The sequence below is a fragment of the Bos indicus x Bos taurus genome, chromosome 10 (genome assembly GCF_003369695.1).
Source record: "Bos indicus x Bos taurus breed Angus x Brahman F1 hybrid chromosome 10, Bos_hybrid_MaternalHap_v2.0, whole genome shotgun sequence".
NCBI lineage: Eukaryota > Metazoa > Chordata > Mammalia > Artiodactyla > Bovidae > Bos > Bos indicus x Bos taurus.
This window is the reverse complement of record NC_040085.1, coordinates 97,121,732-97,133,804: the sequence shown is the minus strand read 5'-3', so window position 1 is coordinate 97,133,804 and position 12,073 is coordinate 97,121,732. Positions and strand designations below refer to the sequence as shown.

General features: G+C 42.7%; 1 protein-coding gene across 1 annotated transcript in view; it reads left to right on the top strand.

Annotated features, from left to right (window-relative positions):
* Positions 1-722: 722 nt before the first annotated feature.
* The window catches only part of CCDC112 (coiled-coil domain containing 112), a 30,234-nt gene continuing 18,883 nt past the window's right edge, over positions 723-12,073 (top strand). The window contains exons 1-2 of the mRNA XM_027552623.1: positions 723-1,015; positions 10,654-10,775. Of these exons, the coding sequence (XP_027408424.1) occupies positions 902-1,015; positions 10,654-10,775 (236 nt within the window). The 5' untranslated portion in view covers positions 723-901. The remainder of the gene's footprint in view (positions 1,016-10,653; positions 10,776-12,073) is intronic.

Sequence of the window (12,073 nt, the reverse complement as noted above, 5' to 3'; positions counted from 1 at the left end):
TATATCTATGAATATATAGATACCTATCTATATAGTATATATGCTGCTGCTGCTAAGTCGCTTCAGTCGTGTCCGACCCTGTGCGACCCCATAGACGGCAGCCCTGTCCCTGGGATTCTCCAGGCAAGAATACTGAAGTGGGTTGCCCTTTCCTTCTCCAATGCATGAAAGTAAAAAGTGAAAGTGAAGTCTCTCCGTCGTGTCCGACTCTTCGCGACCCCATGGACTGCAGCCTACCAGGCTCCTCCGTCCATGGATTTTTCAGGCAAGAGTACTGGAGTGGGGTGCCATTGCCTTCTCCGATATAATATATATAAGACATGAATAAATTTAAGTATGACAGTGAAAGACAGTGAGTTTTCCTGGCAGTTAGGGAACCGGGGGCAGGGAGAAACATTTTTGCCAAGAGTAGATACATGGACGGCGATATATCAATACTGCCGCGCCACACAGCACGGCACAGCCCACCCCGCGACCGGGTTCCCACCCCCCGCCCCCGGCCACCGGCCTCCGCGCCCCGCCCCGGTTCCGACCCCGCCCCGCCCCGCCCCGCCCCAGCCCCCGCCCCGCACCGCGCTCTGAGCCGCCCCGGCCCTTGCTCCGGTCCCTCCCCTGCCCCGCGCTCCGGCCCCGCCCCACCCCAGCCTCGCCCCGCCCCAGCCTCCGTCCCGCGCTCCGGCCCCGCCCCGCGCCCCGGCCCCGCCCTGGTTCCGACCCCGCCCTGGTTCCGACCCCGCCTCGCCTCGCCCCGCGGCCCGGCTCCGCCCCGTATCTCCGTCGCGCTTGGCATCCCGGTGGAGGAGCCCCGCCGCCCCGGCAGAGCCCGGATCTCCGCACAACCGAAGCCCTCCACCCCAGACCCGGGTGGCCGCCGCTGGAGCGCGCGGCGCGGCGTGAAAAGATGGCCGCCCTGACGACGGTCGTGGTGGCGGCGGCGGCCACCGCCGTAGCCGGGGCTGTGGCGGGGGCGGGCGCGGCCCCGGGAACCGGCGTGGGAGCCGCGGTGCCGCAACAGGTAAATAAATGGAGGAGGCAGAGGTGGGTCTGAGGGGGCTGCGGGCGCCGGAGGCGCGGGACGGGTCCCCGGCTGAACAGGTGTCCTCTGCAGCGCGGCCGGGAGGCGAGAGCCGCGGCCGTTAGCCTCCCTTCGCTCGGGGCCTGGCGCTTGCTAGCCTTGTGCTTTGTTCGCTCGTGCATTTTTAACTGCTGTTACGGAGCCCCCTCCCTGGTGGTTTGGGAGTGCAAGAAAGTCTGGGTGGAAACCCTGGCTCTGCCTCTGTGACAGGAACACACTTAACCTCTCGTGACTCCGTTTCTTCTCTAAGCGTTGGATCTGATCATACGCACCTTCCTGAGCCGTGCACCTTGTCTGGGAAGCCCCTGGTACAGTGCTTGGTTAGAGAGAGAGTCAGTGCCCAGTGACTGATGGCTGCTCTATTATTGTGTCAGCGCTGGGAACACAAGGAGGAATCAAACTGGGATGATCTCTGAGGCAGATGTGTTTCCAAAGATCTCCTTGGGACCCCTTTCTCTGCAGTAAAGACTAGGGGATTCCCGGAGGAGAATCGTTGGAGCCAGCAGCTCTTGTCAAAGATCTCGACTCCTCCGCATTCTCCCACAGCCCACACCCAAAGCACAGGCAATTCCTGTCTGCCCTATCTTCAGAATAAGTCAAGAATCCCACTTCAAGCACCACTACCCATGTCCACACCATCATTTCTCCCTTAGCAGAAACACTTTCCTAGTTGGTTTCTATTCACCCACTCTTGCCTTCCTGACATATTCACAACAACCAGACCATTCAGGAATGACACTTGTCTGCCCAGATCCCTCAGAGTGAAAGCAAACGTTTTCACCATGTTCCACACCTTAGACTCTACAGGGCCTCTGAGCTGCCCCCAAGATCTCCCTGTCACCTCATCTCCAGTCCCCTGCCCTGGGTCTACTGCAGCCATACTGGCTTCCTGTGGTCCTTCAGACAGGCGAGCACACTTCTACCTCAGGAGCTTTGCAATTGTTGTTCCCTCTGCTTGGAATGCTCTTCCTTCCTGGTCTCATGGCCAGCACCATCTCCACCTTCAGATATCTTTGTTCAAATGCAATCAGCTCAGTGATCCTTTCTTTGACCTCCCCCAACTGAATCCCCTTACCTAGCACACTGTTCTCTTTTTAGGTTTTTTCTATAGCACTTATCCTATAATATACTACATATTTTATATTCATTTTTTGTGTGTTGTCTTTCTCCACTCCATCTAGGAATGTAAACCCTGCCCTCTATGAGGGAAGAAACTTTTGGAAATTTTATTCACTGTTACATCCCCAGCACCAAAAACTGTGCTGCTTTAGTCCAGAAACGTAGTAGACACTCCCTAAATGTTTGTGGATTAATCCAAACCTGAAGGAAGGCTGTTAAGAGCTAAGGACAGATCCCATCATTTTCTTCCTCTAAGGAGATACAGTGTCTTTACGTATTTCCAGAAATTCCACTTCATCCTGGTTTGCATATCTCACAAGTTGCTTAGGATTGTTACTGACGCACACTCCTGCCCTCTAGAGTGGTTCTCAGAGGTTTGCCTTCCTCAGTGTTGGATCAGAATCACCTAAGGAGCTGTTTCAACTGTTCCATCAGCCCCTCACATTTAGCAATGTCTGGAGACAGTTTGGGTTGTCACAACTGCAGGTGGACTGTGGAGAAGGTTGTGTGTGCTACTGACATCTAGCCGGTACAGGCTGAGGGGCAGCCCCCACAACAAAAAGTTCCCTGGTCCAAAATATCAGTAGGGCTGAAGTTGAGACACCCGATTTTATACGCTCTCACCAATTTAGAGAAGGCAGAGCCTCTTGGTTGGCTATTGTGGCAGTAGCGAGGTAGAATTTCTCAAGGGTGTTTGGGTTTTAAAAAAGAATTAGAATCTCTAGCATATTGTGACTTTTGAGGAGTTTATGTGTTATCCTTCTTTGTACCCCACAACATACCACATATATATATATATACACCACACACACACACACACATATATATATATATACAAACACATGCACATTATAGACTCAGATTCTGTAGCCCAGCTCTGGACTTGAATACTTGTCATAGGATTTCATGAATCTATGACCCTGACAGTGAAACAGCTAACATTTTTCTGAGAGGAGATCATTTTCCTTGTGACAGCCTCATGATATTAGAGGTATCTGCCAAAACACTAAGGTTCCTAGATTAGCCTGCCCGGGCTTCCATAATAAAATACCACAGACTGAGTGATTTAGATTACAGAAATATATATATATATATATATTTTTTTTTTTTTTTACACTTTGGGAGGCTGAAAAGATCCAGCCGAGATCTTGTCCAAGATGAAGGAGCCGTTGGGGTTGGTTTTTGGCTTGTAGACAGTTGCCTTCTTGCTGTGTCCTCACGTGGCCCTTTGTCTGTGCACATGCAGAGAGAGAGTTCTCTGGTGTTCCTCTTCTTATAAGGACACCAGTCCTGATGGACTAGGACCCTATCCTTATGAGCTTATTTAACCTTAATTACTTCCTTAAAGGCACCACCTCCAAATCTAGGGCCTCCACATGTGAATTAGGGGAGTGGTAATTCAGTCTATACCAGTTCCCTTAAATTATTTTGAAAACAATTATCTTTGAAGTTTTAGAACTATTTTATATTGCATTTTATTTTATTTCACAGCCTCCACAGAGTGTGAAATCTTCTGATTCATCATTAGGAAAAGTAGTAATGTACCCTATCTATGTATTTTAATGTTTGTATATTATTTGTTCAGCCATTATTCCTCTCAGCCATTGCTTTTCAAGACCAAAGACTACAAATTTCTTGATTCTCCTCTTAGATGCCATCTCCCTCTTGATCTTTTTAGCACGTTGAATTATGACTTTTGTAGTATCTCTGGCTGTATCACATGAGTGTATGTCCCGGTTTTGCTCCAGAGTAGGGCTGTGTCCTCTCTTTGTCTCTAGTGCCCTCTCTGTGATGACCTGTATTTAATGGCATTCGGCTGACTGGAGTGGGCCTTCAGTAATAACCACATTACTTTTCTGACTTTACATAATTACTCAAAACGGATTTCCTCTAGAAGATCACACAAATGAATAGGGCTGTGTATATATCCAGGTGTGGCAGAGTGAAGAATTACCCCACACACACCTTTTTTTGGTCTTCTTTTGACATTTCCTTTAATGTTGTTATACAACGAACACAAATAATACACAATAAACACAAATAGGGGAGGGGGAATCCTTTGTTATTAATATACTTTTACAAGCAAGCCTGTCCCAGACAGCTGCTTGGACAATCCTTCTCTGCCCCATGTCAGCCATTTATTTCCGTCTGCCTCAGACACAGTGGATTGTAAGTCATTGTGCATCCTCACGGTATCACTAGGTTCCCTCAAGGATAGTCACATCCTAACCCCCAGCACCTGTGAACGTGTGACCTCATGTGATAAAAGGAACTGTGCAAATGTGATTAAGTTGAGGCTCTTGAGGTGGGGAGTTTATGTGGGATTATCTGGGTGGGCCAGTGTATTCACAGGAGTCCTTGTAAGAGGGAAGCAGGAGGATTAGAACCAAGAGGAGATGTAACAGTGAAAGCAAGAGGGCGATGCGATGTGAGGAAGCGGCCATGAGCCAAGGAATGAAGGTGGCCACTAAAAGCTGAAAAAAGGTAAGGGAGTAAATACTCTGGATCTCCAGAAAGAATGCAGTCTTTTCAAAACCTTAATTTTAGACTTGACCTCCAAAACAGTAAAAGAATAGATTTGTGGTGTTTAAGTCTCTTAAATTTGTGGTAAACTCATTTTTTTGGTAAGTTTGTTACAGTAGTGATAGGAAATGAATGCAATCAGAGAAAGCCTAAGAAGGCCTGAGCTCTCATCTTTGGCTGACCTTGAAACTTGTGCAACAGGAAGTGAAGGCTAAAGTGGAGTTGTAAACTGCTTGCCCCAGTACTGATGCCATGTTCCAGCTTGCACACAGACCCCCTCAAAGTATGGGGACTTACAGGTTCAAGACATCTAAGAAAATCTTTGACCAACCAATCATTCACTGACAGCTAACAAAGCAGAGATTTCAGTGCCACACAAACAATCCAGACTTTACCGAATTAGTTCAGAGAAATGACTGAAAAAAACCCAGCAACAACAGCAGACCTTGGAGAGAGGGAAAAAAATCTCATTTTTAGTGTTGCCACATTATGTATTATTTAAAGTGTTGAGTTGCTGACAAATTATGAGATATGCAAAGAAATAAGAAAATATGGTCCACACACAGAAGAATTAAAAAAAAAAAAAGAATAGTAAAAAGAAACTGTCCCTTAAGATGACCAAATGTTGGACATAACAGATAAAGATTTTAAATTATTGATTTAAACATGTTCAAAAAGCTAAAGAAAACCATTTCTAAAGAAATAAAGTATAAGAATGGTGTCTCACCAAATAGAAAACATCTATAAAGAGACTGGAAAAGGTGAGTTTTTAATCCAATCCCAAAGAAAGGCAATGCCAAAGAATGCTCAAACTACTGCACAATTGTACTCATCTCACATGCTAGCAAAGTAATCCTCAAAATTCTCCAAGCCAGGCTTCAACAGTATGTGAACCATGAATTTCCAGATGCATCAGGCTGGTTTTAGAAAAGGCAGAGGAACCAGAGATCAAATTGCCAGCATCGGCTAGATCATCGAAAAAGCAAGAGAGTTCCAGAAAAACATCTACTTCTGCTTTATTGACTATGCCAAAGCCTTTGACTATGTGAATCACAACACATTGTGTAAAGTTCTTAAAGAGATGAGAATACCAGACTCCTGACCTGCCTCCTGAGAAATTTGTATGCAGGTCAAGAAGCAGTACTTAGAACTGGACATGGAACAACAGACTGATTCCAAATCGGGAAAGGAGTACATCAAGGCTGTATATAGTCACCCTGCTTATTTAACTTATATACAAAATACATCATGAGAAATGCTGGGCTGGATGAAGCACAAGTTGGAATCAAGATTGCCAGGAGAAATATCAATAACCTCAGATACGCAGGTGACACCACCGTTACGGCAGAAAGTGAAGAAGAACTAAAGAGCCTCTTGAAGAAAGTGAAAGAGGAGAGTGAAAAGTTGGCTTAAAACTCAGCATTGAGAAAACAAAGATTATGGCATCTGGTCCCATCACTTCATGGCAAATAGGTGCGGAAAGAGTGAAAGACTTTTTTTTGGAGGGCTCCAAAATCACTGCAAATGGTGACTGCAGCCATGAAATTAAAAGACGCTTGCTCCTTGGAAGAAAAGCTATGACCAACCTAGACAGCATATTAAAAAGCAGAGGCATTACTTTGCCAACAAAGGTTCATCTAGTCAAAGCTATTGTTTTTCTAGTAGTCATGTATGGATGTGAAAGTTGGACTTAAAGAAAGCTGAGCGCCGAAGAATTGATGCTTTTGAACTGTGGTGTTGGAGAAGACTCTTGAGAGTCCCTTGGACAGCAAGGATCCAACCAGCCTATCCCAAAGGAAATCAGTCCTGAATATTCATTAGAAGGACTGATGCTGAAGCAGAAACTCCAATACTTTGGCTACCTGATGCAAAGAACTGACTCATTTGAAAAGACTCTGATGCTGGGAAAGATTGAAGGTGGGAGGAAAAGGGGACAACAGAGGATGAGATGGTTAGATGACATCACCAACTCAATGGACATGATTTTGAGTAAACTCTGGGAGTTGGTGATGGACAGGGAAGCCTGGCGTGCTGCAGTCCATGGGATGGCAAAGAGCCATACACGACTGAACGACTGAACTGAACCAAACTGATAAAGAGAGAAGTTCTAGCAAAAGAATGGAATAGAAATTTTGGAGTTAAAAAGTACAAAAATGCAAATGAAAAATTCATTAGAGAGACTCAGCACTATGTTTGGGCTGGCAGAACAAGGTAGGTCAATTTAGATTATCCAGAATGAGGAATCTAAAGAAGAAAAGAATGAAGAAAAGTGAACAGAGTGTTAAAGACCTGTGAGACACCATCAGATGTCACAGCTAATGAGAGTCCCAGAAGGAGAGAGGGAAAAGTGGGAAAGAATTTTTGAAGAAATGATGGCTGTAGTATTGATCTACACATTATTGGAACTTAGTGAACTTCAAGATCCATACCTAGACATGTCATAATCAAACTGTAAAAAGAGACAAAAAGAAAATTCTGAAAGCACCAACAGAGAAATCAATTCAAAACATATTAGGCATTCTCAATAAGATTAACAACTGATTTCTCAACAGAAACCTTGGACTTCAAAAGTATGGGATAATACGTATGCATGCTAAATTGCTTAAGTTGTGCCTGACTTTTTGCAGTGCTATGGACTGTAGCCTACCAGGCTCCTTTGTCCATGGGATTCTCCAGGCAGGAATACTGGAGTGGGTTGCTGTGCCCTCTTCCAGGGGATCTTCTGGACCCAGGAAGCGAATGCATGTCTATGTCTCCTGCATTGGCACGTGGATTCTTTACCACTAGCCCCTCCTGGGAAGCCCCATGGGATAACAGACGTAGTTATGCTGTTAGAAATGCTGAAAGAAAAGGACTGTTGACCAAGAACTCTGTGTTCAGCAAAATAATTATCTAAAAATGAAGGAGGCTACATCAAACTGAAATGATTCTGCACAGTAAAGGGAATATCAGCAAAATGAAAAGATGACCTACTGAATGGGAGAGAAACATTTGCAAATCATATTTTGATAAGGACATATCTAAAAATATAAAACTCTTAAAACTCAAAAAGACACCCCAGTTTTTAAAATTGGAAAAGATATAAGTAGGTATTACTTCAAAGAAATAGCCAATAAGTACATGAAAGGATGCTCGGCATCATTAGTCATTATGGGCTAATCAAAACCACTGTGAGATACTACTTCACATCCAGTAGGATGATTATAGTAAAAGAGACAGACAATAACAAATGTTGGTGAGGATGTGAAGAAACTGGAACTTCCTTACATTTTTTACATTTTTACACTACTCCTTTACACTGCTAATGGCAATGTAAAATTATATAATGATGCAGCCACTGTGGAAAACAATTGGATAGTTCTTCAAAAGTTCAAAACTTCTGTGCTTCAAAGGATATTATCAGGAAAGTGAAAAGAACTCAGAATTGGGGAAAATATTTGCAGGTCATTTATCTGATAAAGGACTTACGGGAATGCTTCCACTGTAACAATAAAAAATAACACAAATGGAAAATTAAAGACTTAACTGTGATTCAGAAATTCCACTGCTAGAAATACCCAAGAAAATTGAATTCATACTAAAACTTGTACATAAATGTTCTTAGTAACATTATTCATGGTGACCAAATAGTGAAAGTAACCCAATGGTCTGTCAGGTGATGAGTAAACAAAATATGTTAGAGTCATGTGGAATATTACTTAACCATGAAAAGGAATGAAGTACAGATTCATGGTACAACATGAATGAATCTTTAAAATATTATACTCAGTGAAAGAAGCCAGACACAGAAGGTTGTACATTGTATGATCCTGTTTATGCTAATTGTCCAGAATAGGCAAATCCATAGAATCAGAATGGAGATTAATGATTACCAGGAATTGGGCGGGAAAAAGGTATGGGAACTGGCTGCTTAATGAGTGCGAGCTTTCTTTTGGGTATAGTAGAAATATTCGGGCACTAGATAGTGTTGTGGAGAGGGCAATGGCACCCCACTCCAGTACTCTTGCCTGGAAAATCCCATGGACGGAGGAGCCTGGTAGGCTGCAGTCCATGGGGTTGCTAAGAGTCGGACACGACTGAGCGACTTCCCTTTCACTTTTCACTTTCATGCATTGGAGAAGGAAATAGCAACCCACTCTAGTGTTCTTGCCTGGAGAATCCCAGGGACGGAAGAGCCTGGTGGGCTGCTGTCTATGGGGTCACACAGAGTCAGACACGACTGATGTGACTTAGCAGCAGCAGCAACAACAGATAGTGTTGATGATTGCACGACTTTGTGAATATAGTAAAAAACACTGGATTGTAAACTTTATGTGCACATTCTATGGTATGTGAAGTAAATCTCAATTTTAGAAGTATTAACCTAAAATCATTACTTTATTCTTGTTTGCTGGTTCCTCGAAATTTGAAGGCTTGGTTCCTTTATTTTCTTTTTAATCTCTCAGGCTGTCAGCAATTCCTCTTGGTTATACCTCCAAGATGCATTTAGGCTTCTTACTTTTAGTCTCCACCATCACCCTGGTAGACCTGAATACCATCATTCCTTGTCTTTGTTGCTGCATCACCTGTCTATTGATTCTCCTGCTTCCAGCCTTGCCTCCTCTCTTCCTCCACCTCCCTGAATTTGTTCTTTAAAAAATAGAAAGATTTTCTTTAAAAATTAAATGTATCATGGCATTCTCCTACTCTAAACCCTTCAGTAAAATTCAGACTCCTGTAGTGCCTTAAAATGCTGGTGTGATATGCCACTTGCCTGGTTCTATACCCTCAACTCCTACAAAGCTCTGCATTTCACTCATCTTATGTCACAATTGCCTTTGCTCTGCTTGAACCAGCCAAGCTTTTTTCCTCCTGGAGGGCATTTGGACATGCTGGTCCCTCTGCCTGGCACACCTTTCCCTGCAGCTTTTGTCCTGGCTGGCTCCGTTCTTCCTTAAACATCATCCCCTCAAATAGACTTCTGTGGCCATTCTAACTGAAAAGAAAACAAAACAAAACAATCCCTTGGCCCCATTATCTTCATCTCAGCACTGTTTATTTCCTTAATAGGCCTTACAGTGTTGATTTTTTTTTAAAATGTCTCACTTATTTACTCTTTTCTTCTTAAGTCTGTTTCCCTCTCTAGATTTTAAGGCAGAGGCCCTATTATCATGGGCTTCCAGTGGCACTAATGGTAAAGAACTCGCCTACCAATGCAGGAGACATAAGAAACGTGGGCTCGATTCCTCAATCTTCGGGGTCTAGAAGATCCCCTGGAGGGGGGCATGGCAACCCACTCCAGTATTCTTACCTGGAGAATCCCATGCACAGAGGAGCCTGGCGGGCTGTGGTCCCTAGGGTCACAGAGTTGGACACAACTGAAGCGGTTTAGCAACAGTGCACACATGTTATCATGGCCCATCTTTGTTTCCCTAGTGTCTAGGCCAGCACCTGTCACATCGTAAGTGTTCAATGCATGTTGGTAAATGAGTGAATGAATGAAAGAATTAGAGATTTTTATAAAACTCCCTGAAGACTTTACATTTCTCACTAATTTAGCATTTTAAAACACATATTCCTTCTTCCACGAGCTGTATTTTTAAAAAATAAGATTGGCCCCAAAATTATCCCGTGAGAAACTCCATTATTGATGTTTTATCTCTGAAAAAAGGGCTTCCCTTGTGGCTCAGACAGTAAAGAATCCACCTGCAATACAGGAGCCCTGGGTTTGATCCCTCGGTTGGGAAGATGCCCTGGAGGAGGCAAGGCACCCACTGCAGCATTCTTGCCTGGAGAATCCTTGTGAACAGAGGAGCCTGGTGGGCTACAGTCCATGGGGTCGCAGAGAGTCGGACACCACTGAGCAACTAAGGACAGCACACACTCTGGAAAAATTCCACGTTCATCTCCCACCATTTTTATTTTTGAGGATAAATTTATCTTTGTTTTCTCTTCAGAGTGATGGCTGTCTCGGTACTTCAGGTGGAATTCGTCCTTTTCACCTTCAAAACTGGAAACAGAAAGTTAGTCGAACTAAGAAAGCAGAATTCATACGTACAGCTGAAAAATATAAAAATCAGTAAGTATAAGAACATTATCTTCAAGGAACATTACTCATCATTTTATTACAAACGATATAAAGTTAATTCTCCTCCACTCTAATCCCCTACCAAAGACTAGTCACTAATCTTTCAAATGTAAAACAAGGGGCCCATGAGAAGTGTGAAATATACAAACGATAGTAAACTATTTAATATAAAGTTAATTTTAAGTAGAGTTCTTTAAATCTTAATTTCACTATTTTGAATCAGTGTATATCAAGGAGAATAAAAGATTTCTTTAGATCACATATGTCAAGTAACAGATTGGATACATTTTGACTTAGCAAAGTAAGCACTTGGTAAATATTTTTGAGTGAATAATTTTAATGAAGAGTCCTACTGTACTCTTGAGGTTTTTTTTTTTTTTTTTAAATTGGCCTTTTAATTGGTTTCCCTTCCTTGGTGTCTACCTCTTTCAGATCTACCCTGTACATTATGACTAGAAAAATTGAGAAGATGGCATTTAAGTTTTAGTGTTTATGTATTTTTAAATAACTAGTGGTATTTACTGAATGTTCACCATTGTTAGTAGCACCATATGATTTAATAAATATAATGAGTAAAGGTAAAAGAACTGGAGCTCAGAGCAGCTAGCCCTGTCCTATAGTTGGAGGCTTTATAATACACTGCTCTGAATTTATGCAGTATCAATTTGCTGAAGAACCAAGACAAAAGGAGGCTTTTGTAAGAAATGATCTCTAGACCAGAATTAGTGGCAGTTGTCTGTTTAGAAATTCTACCAATAAATAGTATACTGTTTGAATTTTAACAAGTTATACCATAGTGCAGCCTCGTGAGACTGAATTCTGACTGTATCAGTTTAATTCTTTCATTTTTAATACTCAGAATTTGATAAACTACAGTTTTTTTTTAATTTATAAAATGCATTATCTTAGATAGAATTGGACTCTAGGTTAAGATTTCTGGTTTATGTTTCTTTCTAGATAAGATAATCTGCCAGATGATTAATGTACATAAATATAGCAAGCCAGTTAGATTATGCCAGTATAGATAGGTACCTTATCTGTGTATAGGTTTTATAACTCTGATTAGGCTTTCTTCATCTGTTATAAGGTTTTGGAAAAACTCATTGAAATAGTATTAGAAAAATCCATTGAAATTGAATCCAACAATTCTCATTGAATATAAAGGGAAGAACACCATTTGTAATATTTTTATTTTCAGAATAGGTTATATATTCACATAATTCAAAAATTAATTCATATCAAAGGATCCACAGTGGAAGGTCTTTGTTTCACCTGTGACCCATATCACC